At 43.0% G+C, this 14,191-nt stretch overlaps 1 protein-coding gene across 1 annotated transcript in view; it reads right to left on the reverse strand.

Moving 5' to 3' along the window:
• Nucleotides 1-4,446: 4,446 nt before the first annotated feature.
• Nucleotides 4,447-14,191, reverse strand: part of TAF7L (TATA-box binding protein associated factor 7 like) — a 127,566-nt gene continuing 117,821 nt past the window's right edge. The window contains exon 13 of the mRNA XM_086964638.1: nt 4,447-5,357. Coding sequence (XP_086820764.1) covers nt 5,313-5,357 — 45 coding nt within the window. The 3' untranslated portion in view covers nt 4,447-5,312. The remainder of the gene's footprint in view (nt 5,358-14,191) is intronic.

A 14,191-nucleotide genomic window follows, 5' to 3' on the forward strand; every position in this document is an offset into this window, starting at 1 on the left:
CTGTGTCATTTCTTCTTTACGGCAGTTTGCACCAAGACTCTTCTCTATAACAGTCCTGCACTTCCTCCCTGCAGCGCCACCCATCATCCACCTCCATTCTAGATGCATGCACACTATATCCCACCTCCAAAGCCAATAGATCTCGCATTGCTGAGACCTATTGGCTTTGCAAATGCCTGGAGGGAGCTCAGCAGGTACTGCACACCCAGTCTGGTTTGTGGGATTCCCTATGCAAAATGCGTTTAGAAACAGAGCTGTGAAGAGCTCTAGGACCCATTAGCAACCAAGGCAGCATCCCACATTGTTCAAGCCTCCCAGTACAATTCATTGACACATATGTCACTGGGGGTTGACTATACATGTTTTCATTTTGATATTCGGACAAGTCTTTACATGTTATTGTAAGGTTTCGTAAATTTGTACGAAATGAAAGGCCGTCTTTCTTTGTAATTATGTTTCATCATTTTTAAACTTAGTAACACAATCAACACAAATACACTCTACACTGTGCCACATAATTCCAATCAGCATGATTTCACTCAACACCACACACTTCAACTCTAAACATTTCCATTCCAAACCACATAATTCAAAAAAACACATATTTCAACTCAACACAATTAAACACCACGTACATCCAATCCACACCACAGAATTCCACGTCACAAAATTCAACAGCACACCATATAATTAAACCCCCCAACATACCACCCCACAACACAAAATGCCACTGCACATAATTCCAATACACGCAACATCACATAATTACTATCCACATATTTCCACTGCACACCATGCCACACAACTTCACTACACACCACACTATTCCACAACGAACAATTTCAATCCAACCAACATTATTCCACTCCACACACAACATTCCAATCCAAGAACATCCAACGATAAAAGACATTGTCATTTACATCGCCAATACCTTTAACTCTCACAAATGCGAGACCAATCTGCATTGCAAATGCTTGTTTTTGCTGGTACCACGTTGCAGATTTGATGGACTATGCACGGGGCACCAGGCAGATGATTCACTACCCCCTCCACCTCTCCCCGTACATCTGGTAGATAAGCAGGGTCCCTTCTGCAAATGTACTTCTAAGGGAGCTAAGTTTCGCAATTTGAATCGTTGTCGTGCCACCTGGCCGCAAGCTGCAACTGTGCAGATATGTAGTAAAGCGTCAAATCAGCGAGGCCCTGCCATCCTCTTTTTCAGGCAAATTTCAATATCTTCAGACGGCCGCTATTTTTACTACTCTCCCAAACCAGCTTGACTAAAAGGCGGTCTATTTCTTGAATGGTAGATTTCTGTTCACGGCATTCCGTAACATATACAAACATTGGCGTAAGAGCACCAGTTTTGACACCACCCTCGAGTGGAGGGTCTAAGATGTCGGAGAGAATTTCCAAGATTATACTCATAAGGTAGTTCAGCAGCATCCATAGTCCCAAGTAGCGAAAAGCTCATTTACCATTGTAGGCCCAGATATGGTCTTTCTAGTTGGCTCTTTTCTCCCAGGCCCGCCATTGGGTATGGTACTGTTTATTGTTTATTAATTAATAGCCCTGAGACTTCAGCAAAGCTATGTAATCCCTGCACGAGCCTCGGCATTGTTTTCAGGGCAGAGTAAAGTACACCATGGAGTCATGAGCATACATGGACACCACATGTATTGTGTCGCACACTTGTATTCCCCAGGGTTGCAGCTCCAGTTTTAACCGCATTACCAATGGTTAAATTGCTAAGGTGACTAACAGTGGGAACATGGGGCACCCCTACCCGATTCCTCTCTCTATATTTCATCCCTGAGATATTTGATCACCCGATATAACTCTGGCAGTTGGGCCTTTCTATAGGAGCCTTACCCAACTCAGAAAATTAGGGTCAAATCCCATTTTGGAAAGGAACTCTAACATATAATCCCAGCTAAGGAAGTCAAATTTCTTCTGAAAGTCTAGCACCACCAGGGCAGTCTTCCACGGACTCCTCTAACGAGCCCACAACATGGATTAGGCATCTAATATTGAAGAGGGTGCTCTGCCCAGTAATGAAGCTGCATTGTCACTCGTGTACGAGGGCACCAATTCTGGTCACAACTCAACTGGCAAATATCTTGGAGTGGACCTTTAAAACGACATTCAGCATGGATAATGGTCTGTATGACCCAGACTCCTTCGGGTCTCTATCAGGTTTGGGTACCATAAAAATAAAGGCCTCCCTCGTGGTCTCTGGCAGTGTTCCCTGTTTTTTAATGGTTGGATAAGTGGCTGCAAAATGAAATCTAATAATAAATAAATATTACTTTTCTTAGGCTACCTAACAATTAAATTTGTTCAGTTGAACATATGTATTCTACAACTAGTCACCTCAATTTGTATCTCCAGTCGTCATGAGTATTTTCCCTTTTCCCACAGAACCTAACCTCAGACCAAACAGAAGCATTGTGAACTGCAAAGGGTGTTTCTGAATAGTAGTTACCCTGTAGAGGGCCCGACATTGAGATTTTACTGCAGGGTAATCCAGCCAAGATATACGACAGAGACCTGGTGAGACCATCAAAAAGCGCTGTTATGCATACCATGGGCTGGCAAAAGAAACCTCACTCTGGGTTTGTCTCGTCCTGAGAGAGCTGGGAGCACTAGGGGGATTCCGAATGAACAGCTTAGGGAGGAGTACACAATAAATAATTAGCTAATCTTTAAATAAATCATTCAGAGGAGACATGTTCGGGTAGGTATAAAGAACAGTTGTGCAATATACAAGAAGTATTTCCCTTGCAAAATAGAGTACTGACGGAACCCATGAAGAAGAAAGTGATTTACAGGTGTATGAGATAATGGCAAAAAAACACTCACTGGAAGAACTAGCACAGGAAAATGGGAAATTGAAAGGGTTGGGTCATCTGGCCAATGGGAAGAGGCAAAATAGTCCCCAAAAGAGGCGACAATTGATGCAGGCTTTCACTTGGCGCAGCTTATTCTACTCCACTGAACATATTACATCAGTCTCTCCAATCAGGGCATTCAGATGTGTGCAACTGGATCGCTGCCTGGGAGCGAGCAAACATAAAAAGTTGTATTGTGGCACAGGATTGGTGATCGCCAGACGAGACATTGCCACCACTTTTAGAGACTGATGTAGAAACATGGACTGGTGCATGGCGGCTGACAAAATCTATAAAACCATGGGGTGTCCCCAAAACACTTAAAAATAAGGGGTTGATGGTATGAACCACATAATCTAGAATAAAGATTGTCCACACAAAAATGCTCAGTGAGGGAGGAGATAGGAGGTGGGGGAAGGCAGCCAGGTAGTAACCTCGCTCCAAAGGATGACGTAATGAACATTGCAACTGCTTAAACTTAACCAGTTAACCCATTCCTATAGATGTACAATGTATACATTGAAGAATGTTACATTGTGTTTGCTACTAAGTAAGTTTTCAATTAAGAATTGTGAAATGCATACTCTGTATGATGTACAAGCACGTCATTCAGACCGCTGGGAAGTGGACATAGGTACCCACCTAACACATACACAATGGAAGTACCGCTGTCCCTACACTAGGTAAGTTTCTATGAACAACAGACAAACTGCTGCATTATAATTTCTCCATCAAAGCTATTACACCCCAGTTAAAATACATGGATCTATGATGCAGGAGAGCGATGCATGTGAGATGTAACAAAACAGCAGCAGACGTTATGCATTTAGCATGGAAGTGTGCGACGATTGCAAATTACTGGTCCCAGTTGTTCCAAGTGCTAAGGCAGCGACATCGTGGACTTGACAATCCAGCAAGTTGCTCTGCTGGCACTTCTGGGCCACGTTAAAGGGATACCCACGCACTCCAGAAACCCTGTTATCCCGAGCCTGCTGCCGGAAAAAGTATGGCTATGCCATGGGTAGGGGCCGCCACCTACTGTAGGTAACGGTCTCGCAGATATAACAATGTAAAGAGAATTTAGAAACGTATTGCACATTGTTGCCCAGGAGCTCACACCTCAGGGGCGTTTAGAGCCTGCTGAGAACCTGTCTCGCTGGTAAAAGACAAGGAGCGTGATGCAAGTGCCTGTGTGAAACTAACGAAATGTCTCTGACTATCTGGGAGGCGTGGGGAGAATGACAATAACGGAACTGTATTAAGGGATGCATGAAGGAATGCTTGGAGGATGCTGTGGTCACAATGCCATATCACAAATAGCTGAGTCAAACGGCTCTGGTGTTTCATTGAAATGCACACGATGCATACTATAAAGGTCTCTTTGTTGTATCACTCAAAACTTAAAGATTAAAAATGTAAAAAAGAATGCCATTCAGTTTATAGGCCCACGTATCAGCACCAGAAACGAGGGATTTATTTAAGATTTTCTATCCTTACGACATCCAGGATAAGTTGCACTTAAGTCATGAAATGAGACACGAAATTCCAGAAGTACCAGTTATATTTTTAATAACAAGGTTACATGTTTTTTGCTGTGTTTTGCCAAAATGACATCCTAACAGCAGACAATAATGAAGCCATTTTCAGATGCAAATATGAAACAAAAACTTTAAATACAACCAAAAGACATTCCTGTGGAATGAACAACTTCTAATATTACACTGGACAGAATAAGACAAAAGTTGGCATACGTTTTAAAAATAAAAATGGATGGAAAGCAATGTAAAAGCTCCATGTCCAGATTTAATCAGAAAGGAAGATAAAAACAACCTGTCCCTGTTGTTTTCAAGTAGATTCTCTTACAGCACAGCATTTCAATCATATACTAATTATATGATTGAAATACCATGCCCACCACCACATCTCTCCCAGGTTCCACACGACCCCAACTAGACCCATCTCTTCAATTCCACAACCACCAAATACATGGGACTGCATACAGTGCACACCAGAAGAGCAGAGAATGCAAGAAGATGTATTTCTTGTTGATTCACAGATGTACTTTTGCCCACGCCAATTACGATACAAGTATACAAAATAAAAAAAAAGAGATGAACAGATTAAAACGGCTGTACGTTTGTTTCATTCACTGCTATGAAAGCAAATATAACCTCCCCCTGTTTTACTCCTTTTTAGAAAATATCCAGATTAGCATACCTTTTTCATAATGTAGATTTTAAATCTCATTTTCTTTGCTATGATTGGTTATGCTTAGGCACAGAGAATGTGTAGTACTAATCAGGACATTCAGAGAATGATGGGAACCAAAGGCTCTTTTCAAGACTAGGGTTTCTGTCTAAGATTGCCTGCAATTGCCGGTTCTCTCGGTGAACAGTGTTCCTGATCTGCAGGTTCTACTCACTTCTCTATTAGCGATTCCAATTGTTCTTGGAGTGAAGACAGCTGTTAACAAAAGAGAAAAGAAAGATATTTCACATTCAATCTTTTTATATAATATTGTTTTAAAAGGCAAAAAGGGAGGCCAGTAATTGAAACAGTGTTCTTAGAAAGTATCAAACAATTTGGCTCTTCAATTGCACACATTCCAACATTTCAAAGAGTTTGTGCCAACATACTGACAAACATTAGGCTGTACAACACAAAAAAAAACTGCAATCAATTCTAAAATAATTACAATTTCTTGTCGCATTTTTTTTACTGCCACAGACAAAGGTTTCTTGCTTTGGGGTGTAGTTCCCATGTGCAATTTTGTGGTAACATCCAGTGACCAATGTTGCCAACAAAATACTGATAATATCAACATTTCGAAAAAGTAGCAGCAAGGAGCCAGTGCACCGCTGACTTGTCCATGTTCTCTGAGAAGTGGTTAATATTGTGGGTGGCAAGTTTAGAAACAGTTAGCAGAATTAGGAAATCCCATCTTCGAAAGAAATCATCCAATACCAAAAGAAAATTTAATTACCATCTCCTTGAAGCATCGTGATCAATAGCTCCTCATTCGAGAAGCCTAAGAAATCCACACCAGCTCAAGTCCTGGGGGACCTCAAAATGTTAGAGGTCAAAACATGTCAACATCCAGTGGAGCAAGTGATAAAATAACTTTGCATAATTAGTGTATCATCAATTGCTCAAAAACTACTGAACAGATTTACACCAAAACACAATGAGCACGCTTTCTGGACCTAGCTTTCTGCCAAATTTGGTGTAAATCTGTTCAGCGGTTTAGGCTGTAACTAGGTCTAAAGTTCCTATTGGAAAATGAATGGGAAGAACGCGTTTTGAGACCTCTTTTTCCCGTCAGTCCTCGCTTGACTGATTACCCTAAAATTTTTCGTCCGCAAACTAGGCAAAAAATAGCACTTTTTTTGGGAAAGTCTAGTGAAAATTCGTTGAACGGCGCCAAAGTTATTAGCAACACAAAAAATGTATTTCCTATGGAAACACGATCCCAACTAGAACTTCCCACCGGCGTTATTTTATAGGGATATGGGTGTGACTGACTACGATAATGACTGTGATATGGATCAAATGACGTTCTGTGTTATGCTCTAGGAATTAATATTGAGGTTTCATTGTAAACAGAAAAACATAACTTTACTTGAAAAGAAGAATACTGAAACTATAATACTGTGGTCTGTTCCAATTACCATAAAGAAGAAAAAATATAAAGAGTTACAAAGGAAGTAAATTAAATTTAAAAACGATTGCGTTAAAACCGATGGTTTCAATTACCAATTGTGGTTATTACGTTGTTGTATAAGCTTTATTCGAGACAGTTCTCATAAAAGCACATAAAATCAGAACAATTACACAAAATACATATTACAGGATAAAAATTCATTAAACACAGGGCAGCTCATACAATTACAGATAAAACAATTATACCAATAAAAGTTATCAAAAGGAATAACGAAATTACCTGCAATCCCCTAAAAATTCATTAAACACAGTGCAGCTCATACAATTACAGATAAAACAATTTATACCAATAAAAGTTATCAGAAGGAATAACGAAATTACCTGCGATCCCCTAAAGACCGTCGTCTTATCGCCCAAGCCCAACCCATGTATTTGGCGACACCCATGACAATCGAATCCTGATTGGTTGTACATAGGATTCTTATGGCCACGGAACTATCGCGTGTCCCCAGATTTTTGCATACCGGCGAGAGCCATTTCCTCCTTGGAATCGCATAGGCTTCACAAGAAAAGAGAAAATGTCCTATGCTCTCCTCGGCATTTTCACATGAAGGACATAGGCTATTAGTGGGTCTGTGCCAACCAGATGTCAATTTCCTAAGGGGGATAGATCCTGACCGTAACTGGAAAATGAGTTTCCTATCCAATGGCACCGTGATGTTATCCCAATAGTTTTCTAGGACAGGTAAAATTTTTGTCTCCAAAAAACGACCAGACATTGAATCTGCTCTGATGTCATTCAGCATCTTGCCTCCTACCCAACCCCAGTATTGCTCTTTAAGGGCTTCTTTGCTTGGAAAGGTTTCTCCCTCAGGGTTATTCCAAAGATTGGAAAACCCTAAATTTACCAACATGGTCTTTAGATGTTTTAACCATTTTATCTTATGGAAGATATCTTCCTTAATTATCCACAAAAAGCCCTCCGCATACTGTCTTATTTCTGGAGTCGTCCAGAGGCGTCTCCAGTAAAGAACTGGTCGCAATCGAGCTCTGTCTGTAATCGTGCGTCTACCAAGCTCCATAAACAATGGGATCAGAGGGGTGCTCTGCGGAAGTCCAGTAATCCCGCGCATGAACTTGTTCTCGGAGGTCTGAAGATCCATCAGACTATTCCAAGCCCAAAGCTCAGCGCCATATAGGGTTGCACCCAAAACCTTCGCGTCATACACTGTCAGCGCTGGTTTTATAGGTTTTGTTTTTGATTTGCGATGTTCTCCCCTTAGAGCACCTGATAACTGCTGGTGCTTTAGGACTACTTTACTCACGTGATGCGTCCAACCAATCCCCCCCGCAATCTGCACACCCAAGTATGTAAATTCATTAACTATATCTAGCCTGCTTTTGTTAAGGGTTATCTTAGGATAGCATCTGGTCCCAGCAGAGAAAGCCATTAGTTTAGTTTTCCCTACATTTACCTCAAGCCCGTGTTCTATGCAAAAGGCATCAAAAATGCCTATTGCACGCTGCAGCCCCATAGGAGTCTTGGACAAAATAAGGGTATCGTCAGCGAACATCAGGATCGGGACCCTGGTGTCCGCCAACGACGGGGCATCGACACTAGCCCTCAGCATTCTCTCAACTATCCCGTTAATAAATAACGAGAAAAGTAGAGGGGCCATAGAACAGCCCTGCCTAACACCCCTTTCCACAGGAAAGTCCACTGTTGTCTCGCTACTTCCTCCCCATTGTACTCTGGCAAAATTGGATTCGTGCAGTTGCATAATTAATGTAAGAAGTTCTGCAGGAATCCCCAGCTTTTGGAGCACCGACCATAACTTGTGCCTGGGAACTAGATCGAACGCAGCCCGCAGGTCGACGAACGCGACATACAGGCTGCCCCTTCCCAGCACAACGGTTTTCCACCTCAATATTGTGAAGCGAAAGACCTGGTCAATGGTACTAGTGGCTCGCCTAAATCCCGCTTGATAAGGGGAGAGGGCGTTGTTGTCTTCTACCCAGTCCATTAGCTGGTTTGTTACCATTTTTCCGACTATCTTCTGTACAGTGGCTATTAAGCTTATGGGCCTGTAGTTTGCAGGCAGTGAGCGATCGCCCTTCTTATGGATGGGGATAATAGTTGCTCCTTTCCAAATATCAGGCACCACTGCCCCCTTTGCTAGGGCATTTGCTAAGAGTAGGATGTATCTCGCCCATCTCGCCACATCATGTTTAAAAATATCAGGGGGGATACCATCCGGGCCGGGCGCCCTCCCACATTTAGCAGAACTGATGGCAATTTCTGCTTCACTGAGCGAGAATAGATCTTCTATTGCATAGGCCGGGATTATGTCTTCAGCTATCACGGATATATTACTTTCCGCGTACTGAGGCCCGAAATAATCGACCCAGGAACCCACTGGTACATTATTATCAGGTTTCACTGGGCCCGCACCACTGCCCCACTTGATGATCTTCCAAAATAACAGCGAATCTTTATTATCGGAGGCTTCTTTTAGTTGGGCCCAATGGTCTTCATCCCATTTCTTTTTTGCACGATAAATGGCTGCTTTGTACAATTTCCTATACTTAATCACTGCAGCACGATCCCTATTCCTTATTGCCTCCCCCAGATCTAGACGTGCTGCTCTGCAGTGATTATCAAACCACCTACCCACTTCTTTAGTTTTCTTCCCTTTACTTTTCTTTATAAAAAAACATGGTCTCAAACAGGAGAATAACTTGTTGTGGATTTCAGTGATGACATTGTCCCCGGGAACCACTGGGGCAGCAGCTTCTATCTCGGAAATTGCACCATCTACCTTATTAATAATATATGCCATGGTGGCTTCGTTCGCTAGCACCTTAGGCCATTTTAGCCTTCGCTCGTCATTACTTAGATGAGGAATGTCATCGAATATCGCAGTAGAGTTTCCTAAACTAACATTCCACCACTTATGTGACACACATAGGGGGTTGTGGTCACTTTCTACCCGGGGTCTAACTACCATATCTACCACCCCATTCCACAGCTGGAGGCTACACAATACATAGTCAATTCGACTCCTGTTAATACCATTATCAAAAGTAAAACTGCCCTCCCTATCACTAGGTGTCCTACCATTGAGGGCTCTAATACCGTATTCCAAACATATTCCATTTAACAGTAGAATCTCTTTTGTCCATTGCTTCACAGGCTGTAAGTTTAATGATGGTACTCCCCAGAGATTATCCTCCTCACACCCATTAGGGTCGTTTGTACAGCTCAAGGGTTCGAAGGTCCTGTTTAGGTCCCCTAGTATAATTTTTGCATTTCCCTGGGAATTAGCCTCCATAGCATCAGACAACAACTCAATGGTGGATATGTTTGTTAATCTGTCACCTCTCACATAAATATTATATAGATCTATCGGTTGGCCTTTTGCGACAGAGATTCTAAGTGCTTGTAAATCGCTATTTCCCAGGTCAAGGATCTTTATGTCAGAATACAAACCCAGTCTGACCCACACTGTTAGGCCACCCTTTGGGCGCCCTCTTACCCCTTTGATGGCTGGTATGTAATAGTTCAAGTAACCTAAGCAATAGAGTGGTTCACAGGCCCAGGTTTCTTGAAAGCAACAAATGTCAAAGCCACTTATAAAATCTACCCAAAGCTGGGAGTCCAACTTGCTGGCCAAGCCTGCGACGTTCCAAGACAGAAGGGTGCCAATATCTGTGTTCGTTCCCTCCCAGGTCTTAGCAAGCGGAGATGCGTGGGTTGACATTGAAATTCCCACTAGACTAGCCAGACCGGCCGAGTCATCTAGTGAGCCCTCGACTGGGTCGACCATTACGGGGTATGAGACATTTGAATTTGATGTCCCTGGTCTAAAGCCACCTTCTTCGGCCACACACCTAGCCTCAATATTATTCTCCATTGTTTTTGTAGCAATGATATTACCACATACATCACCCAACGCCTCTACTACTTTTAAAGAACCGCCCATGCTGTCAGTGTCTGTGTGTCAATATCCCCAACCCAAATCCTGCCATCCTGCGTGGGGGTTATTGTGCGTGTATGGAATATAATTAAAAGTTGCTTGGGAAGATGGTAATGAGGCAACTGGCCATTGCACAATGGGGGGGATTATGGGCTCATTTAGTAGGCTTGTAGCTATACTTGTTGGTCTGGGGTAGAAGAAGGTGAGGTCCACAATACCAATACCGCCCTTGTTTGTTCCCCATCCCTGCCTTGTTATCCATCCCACCACCCTAGGATCTTGGAAATTAACCACTATACATTCCCCACCCAAAGTTTTTGGAGTATAACCCATCCAGTCAATTCTCCTGGCCCCTATTATTAACCCATCTACACCACCCGGCAGAGGACGATTTTCCTTTAACCAGTGCATGGTCTTATTTTTGAGCATCTGGAAGTTTTCTCTCTGCCCTGGGGGTAATGGTGGTACATTGATGAGAACTGCCACATAGGGGAAGGAGTCTGGAGTTAGGTTAATTGGGGGTTTTCTATAAGGTGGCTTTGGCAAGGGCGTTGGGATTGATTTGGGAGCTTGAGGAACAGGTTGAAGGGCAGGTTTATGCACCTGATGGCTATTAGCTAGAGGCGCTGTTGGGGTTTTGACAACCGGCTGGTGAACATTGACCCCATTTCCTACTCCCTTGGTGTTTGGGGGTATGCGTGGTTTATTAATGGCACTAGCAGGTGTTGGTGCTTTACCCACTTGTTGGCACAAGTTAGCCTCAACATTTATATTAATCTGTTGTTTTTGTGGCTGGGGCAATGAGGGCTGTATGAGAACTGTCAGATTCGGCTGTGAGGATTCTGGACCCGATGTCGCTTTATCGGCCCTTGGTGTAGGTTTTGCAGTGACGTTTGCTGGGGGTTTGTTTTGTTTAGAAGGTAAAGGGGAGAAGTTAGCCTCAACATTTATATTAATCTGTTGTTTTTGTGGCTGGGGCAATGAGGGCTGTATGAGAACTGTCAGATTCGGCTGTGAGGATTCTGGACCCGATGTCGCTTTATCGGCCCTTGGTGTAGGTTTTGCTTTATTTATAGTCATGGATGTAATTCCCATTTATGTTTTTCTCAGAAGTGTCTGCTTGTTCCCTGTGAACTTCTGGGAGATACGGAACTGATTGTTTTATTGTGACGAGTGGGCGAAAATCACAGTTGCTAAGCCCCTGTGAACAGGACCACCGATTTAGTTTACCCATTTCTTTTAGATATAACAATCAATGAATGCTTTAATTTGTTGAAAGTGATACTGGTTTCAGTGCTCAAGTGGTAACTTGATAGCCATCAGTTCCAGGGGATTGTTGTTGTAAAGTAACTGTGAAGAGCAAGAAACCCAGAGTTGTAATATTGTTCAGATGCGTTCCCCAACCTCTAAGGGAAAGTGTGTGTGAACTCTCACCCCTGCTTCATGCAAACACTTTTGTCAGATTTTCCATTATTTAAGAGAATGTATTACATGGGAGAGAGGATCAAGGATGATATCAGCAGTAGTAAAAGATCATAGATTGCCAAAAATGCTTGGAATGGCTTTGACAATATAAACATGTAAAATGTATTTGTCAAGAACAGCACTCATGAACTAAGCTTCTTGCAGTGCTCAAGGAACCGAAGGGGGATGTTGGACAGCAATGAAATATTCTTTCAAATTTCGTCATAATAGTCACAGCCCTAACTTATACGGTGCCCCAAAGATAAGCCTTATAGTAGGTATTCCAGGGACAAAAATCAACCAGAGTCAACCAGGTAAAAGGTGGCAAGAGGAATAATTTAAAAGGCTGCAATATACTCTCCCTAACAAATGTAATAATACTCAAACTTGGAGGGTGACTGAGGTCACCTAGGTACTCAAAACGAAGTAAACTTAAGTAAACGGAGATCTGAATTTCCCATTCATGCTGTGTGATTCTAACAGGGCAGTATCCAGATGAAGGCCCCAGATTCTTGGCAAGCTTACTTGGATAAGCTGAAACATGTCAAATAACATTCGGATTCCCATTACGCCAATCTTGTTTTTACTCCTATGATAAGAAGGTAAGAAAGTAGTTCGGTCTATGAACCTTCCACAATTTTTGTTTTAGTACTAGGATGCCTCCTTAACTTTGGGAGTAAATTCTGTACACACTAGGCAAGAGCAGTTAGGTTGTTATTCTAGTTGTGCAAGGGTCAGACAATAAGATATGGTGCTTTATTATGACCCATCACTAACTCCTAGAGAGCACAGTATGGATTCAGGAATCTACCACAGTGAGGAGGAGAAACTGTGATAAAGCATGCCACTCAATGTGGATGACGGTTCGACGTCCTTTTAAAGATCCACATTGCAATTAGATATTAACATGCCCATAAGCATTCACATCAAGCATAGTAAGGCTTCTCTTTATACAGATTACGCCTTGTTTCTCATGACAAAGAAGTCGCACAAAACAATTTTTCAATAAATATGGAATACAAACTGATACAGTATGACCTCTTTTTGGTATTCTCATAAAGTGCCTCTTTTGACATGGTTGCCCCCAATTTGAGCCCGGAAAATGATGTGGTGTACAGGGTCCTTGCCTACCATGCCCCCTGCGCCAGTGCTTCTTCCCTAAAACTGTTTCACGATTGGTTATTCAGGCCCCTTGTGAGCCCCTAGCAAATGGTACTTAGGGTATTAGGACTGAAGAGGATCCCCTAGGGACCCCGCATCTAGGAAATGCAGACTGCCACTGCAGCATGCATGTCCTGGTGCAGACAAAGTAGACATGGCACATAGGCCTAATAGCACTGCCTATTGTGTAGGTATGTCATCCCACTAGCAGTCCTTAAAGTCTTAAGGCAAGGTGCACTATATCACAGGTGTGGGAATACCTGGATGAGCAGATATGGCCCAACAATATTTAGGTCTATTCCCTAAGTAAGTGCCTTGGAAGGCAAAGGGTGTACTTGGGTTGGAAACTCGACACTTTGGGTTCCTCAACACCATGATAAGATCCTCTGAACTCAGAAGTATTTGGTACCAAACTACTCCTCTCAATACACCCACACTGATGCCAGTGTGGGATATAAGGAAACACATAATTTGAGGGCACTTCAGAGGTGCCCCTTGAAAACCTACCAGCCCTGGTGTGGTTACAGACTGGCTTTAGGCAGCCTGCCACCTCCAGGCAAGTGTCTGGACCTCTGGGACGAGAACCCCCACTCTCTGGGAAACAGAAACAAAGCACATCCAGGACAGAGGACACCTCCTCCTCTAGGATGGGCAGAGTGCTTGAGAGGGAAGCTTCAACGGCTAGCTGCCTTTGTAATGCGATCCTTAGCCTCTGCTGCTAGCAGCAGATGGCAGCCCCTGGTTTAGACCTCAACTTTGAGCAGGAAAACCGGCAGGAAAAACTAGGAAGGAGAGGAGGTGTTCCCACCTCTGCCAACTTCATCCCTAAGGTGCAAGAGGTGGGTGAAGCACATCTTTCAGTTTCCGCCATCTTGAAGATGGTGGGATTCCTCCAATCAGGGCTAGGACTACACCCCCTCCCACAGGAGGTTGGCATAATTGAGGGTGTAGTCACCCAAGGGAATGTGCCCTTTGGCCCTACTTGTCACTCCCTTAAAACACCCCTAAATCAAGTTTATTTATTTATTGACGTTT

This window comes from Lissotriton vulgaris, chromosome 4_1 (genome assembly GCF_964263255.1).
Source record: "Lissotriton vulgaris chromosome 4_1, aLisVul1.2, whole genome shotgun sequence".
NCBI lineage: Eukaryota > Metazoa > Chordata > Amphibia > Caudata > Salamandridae > Lissotriton > Lissotriton vulgaris.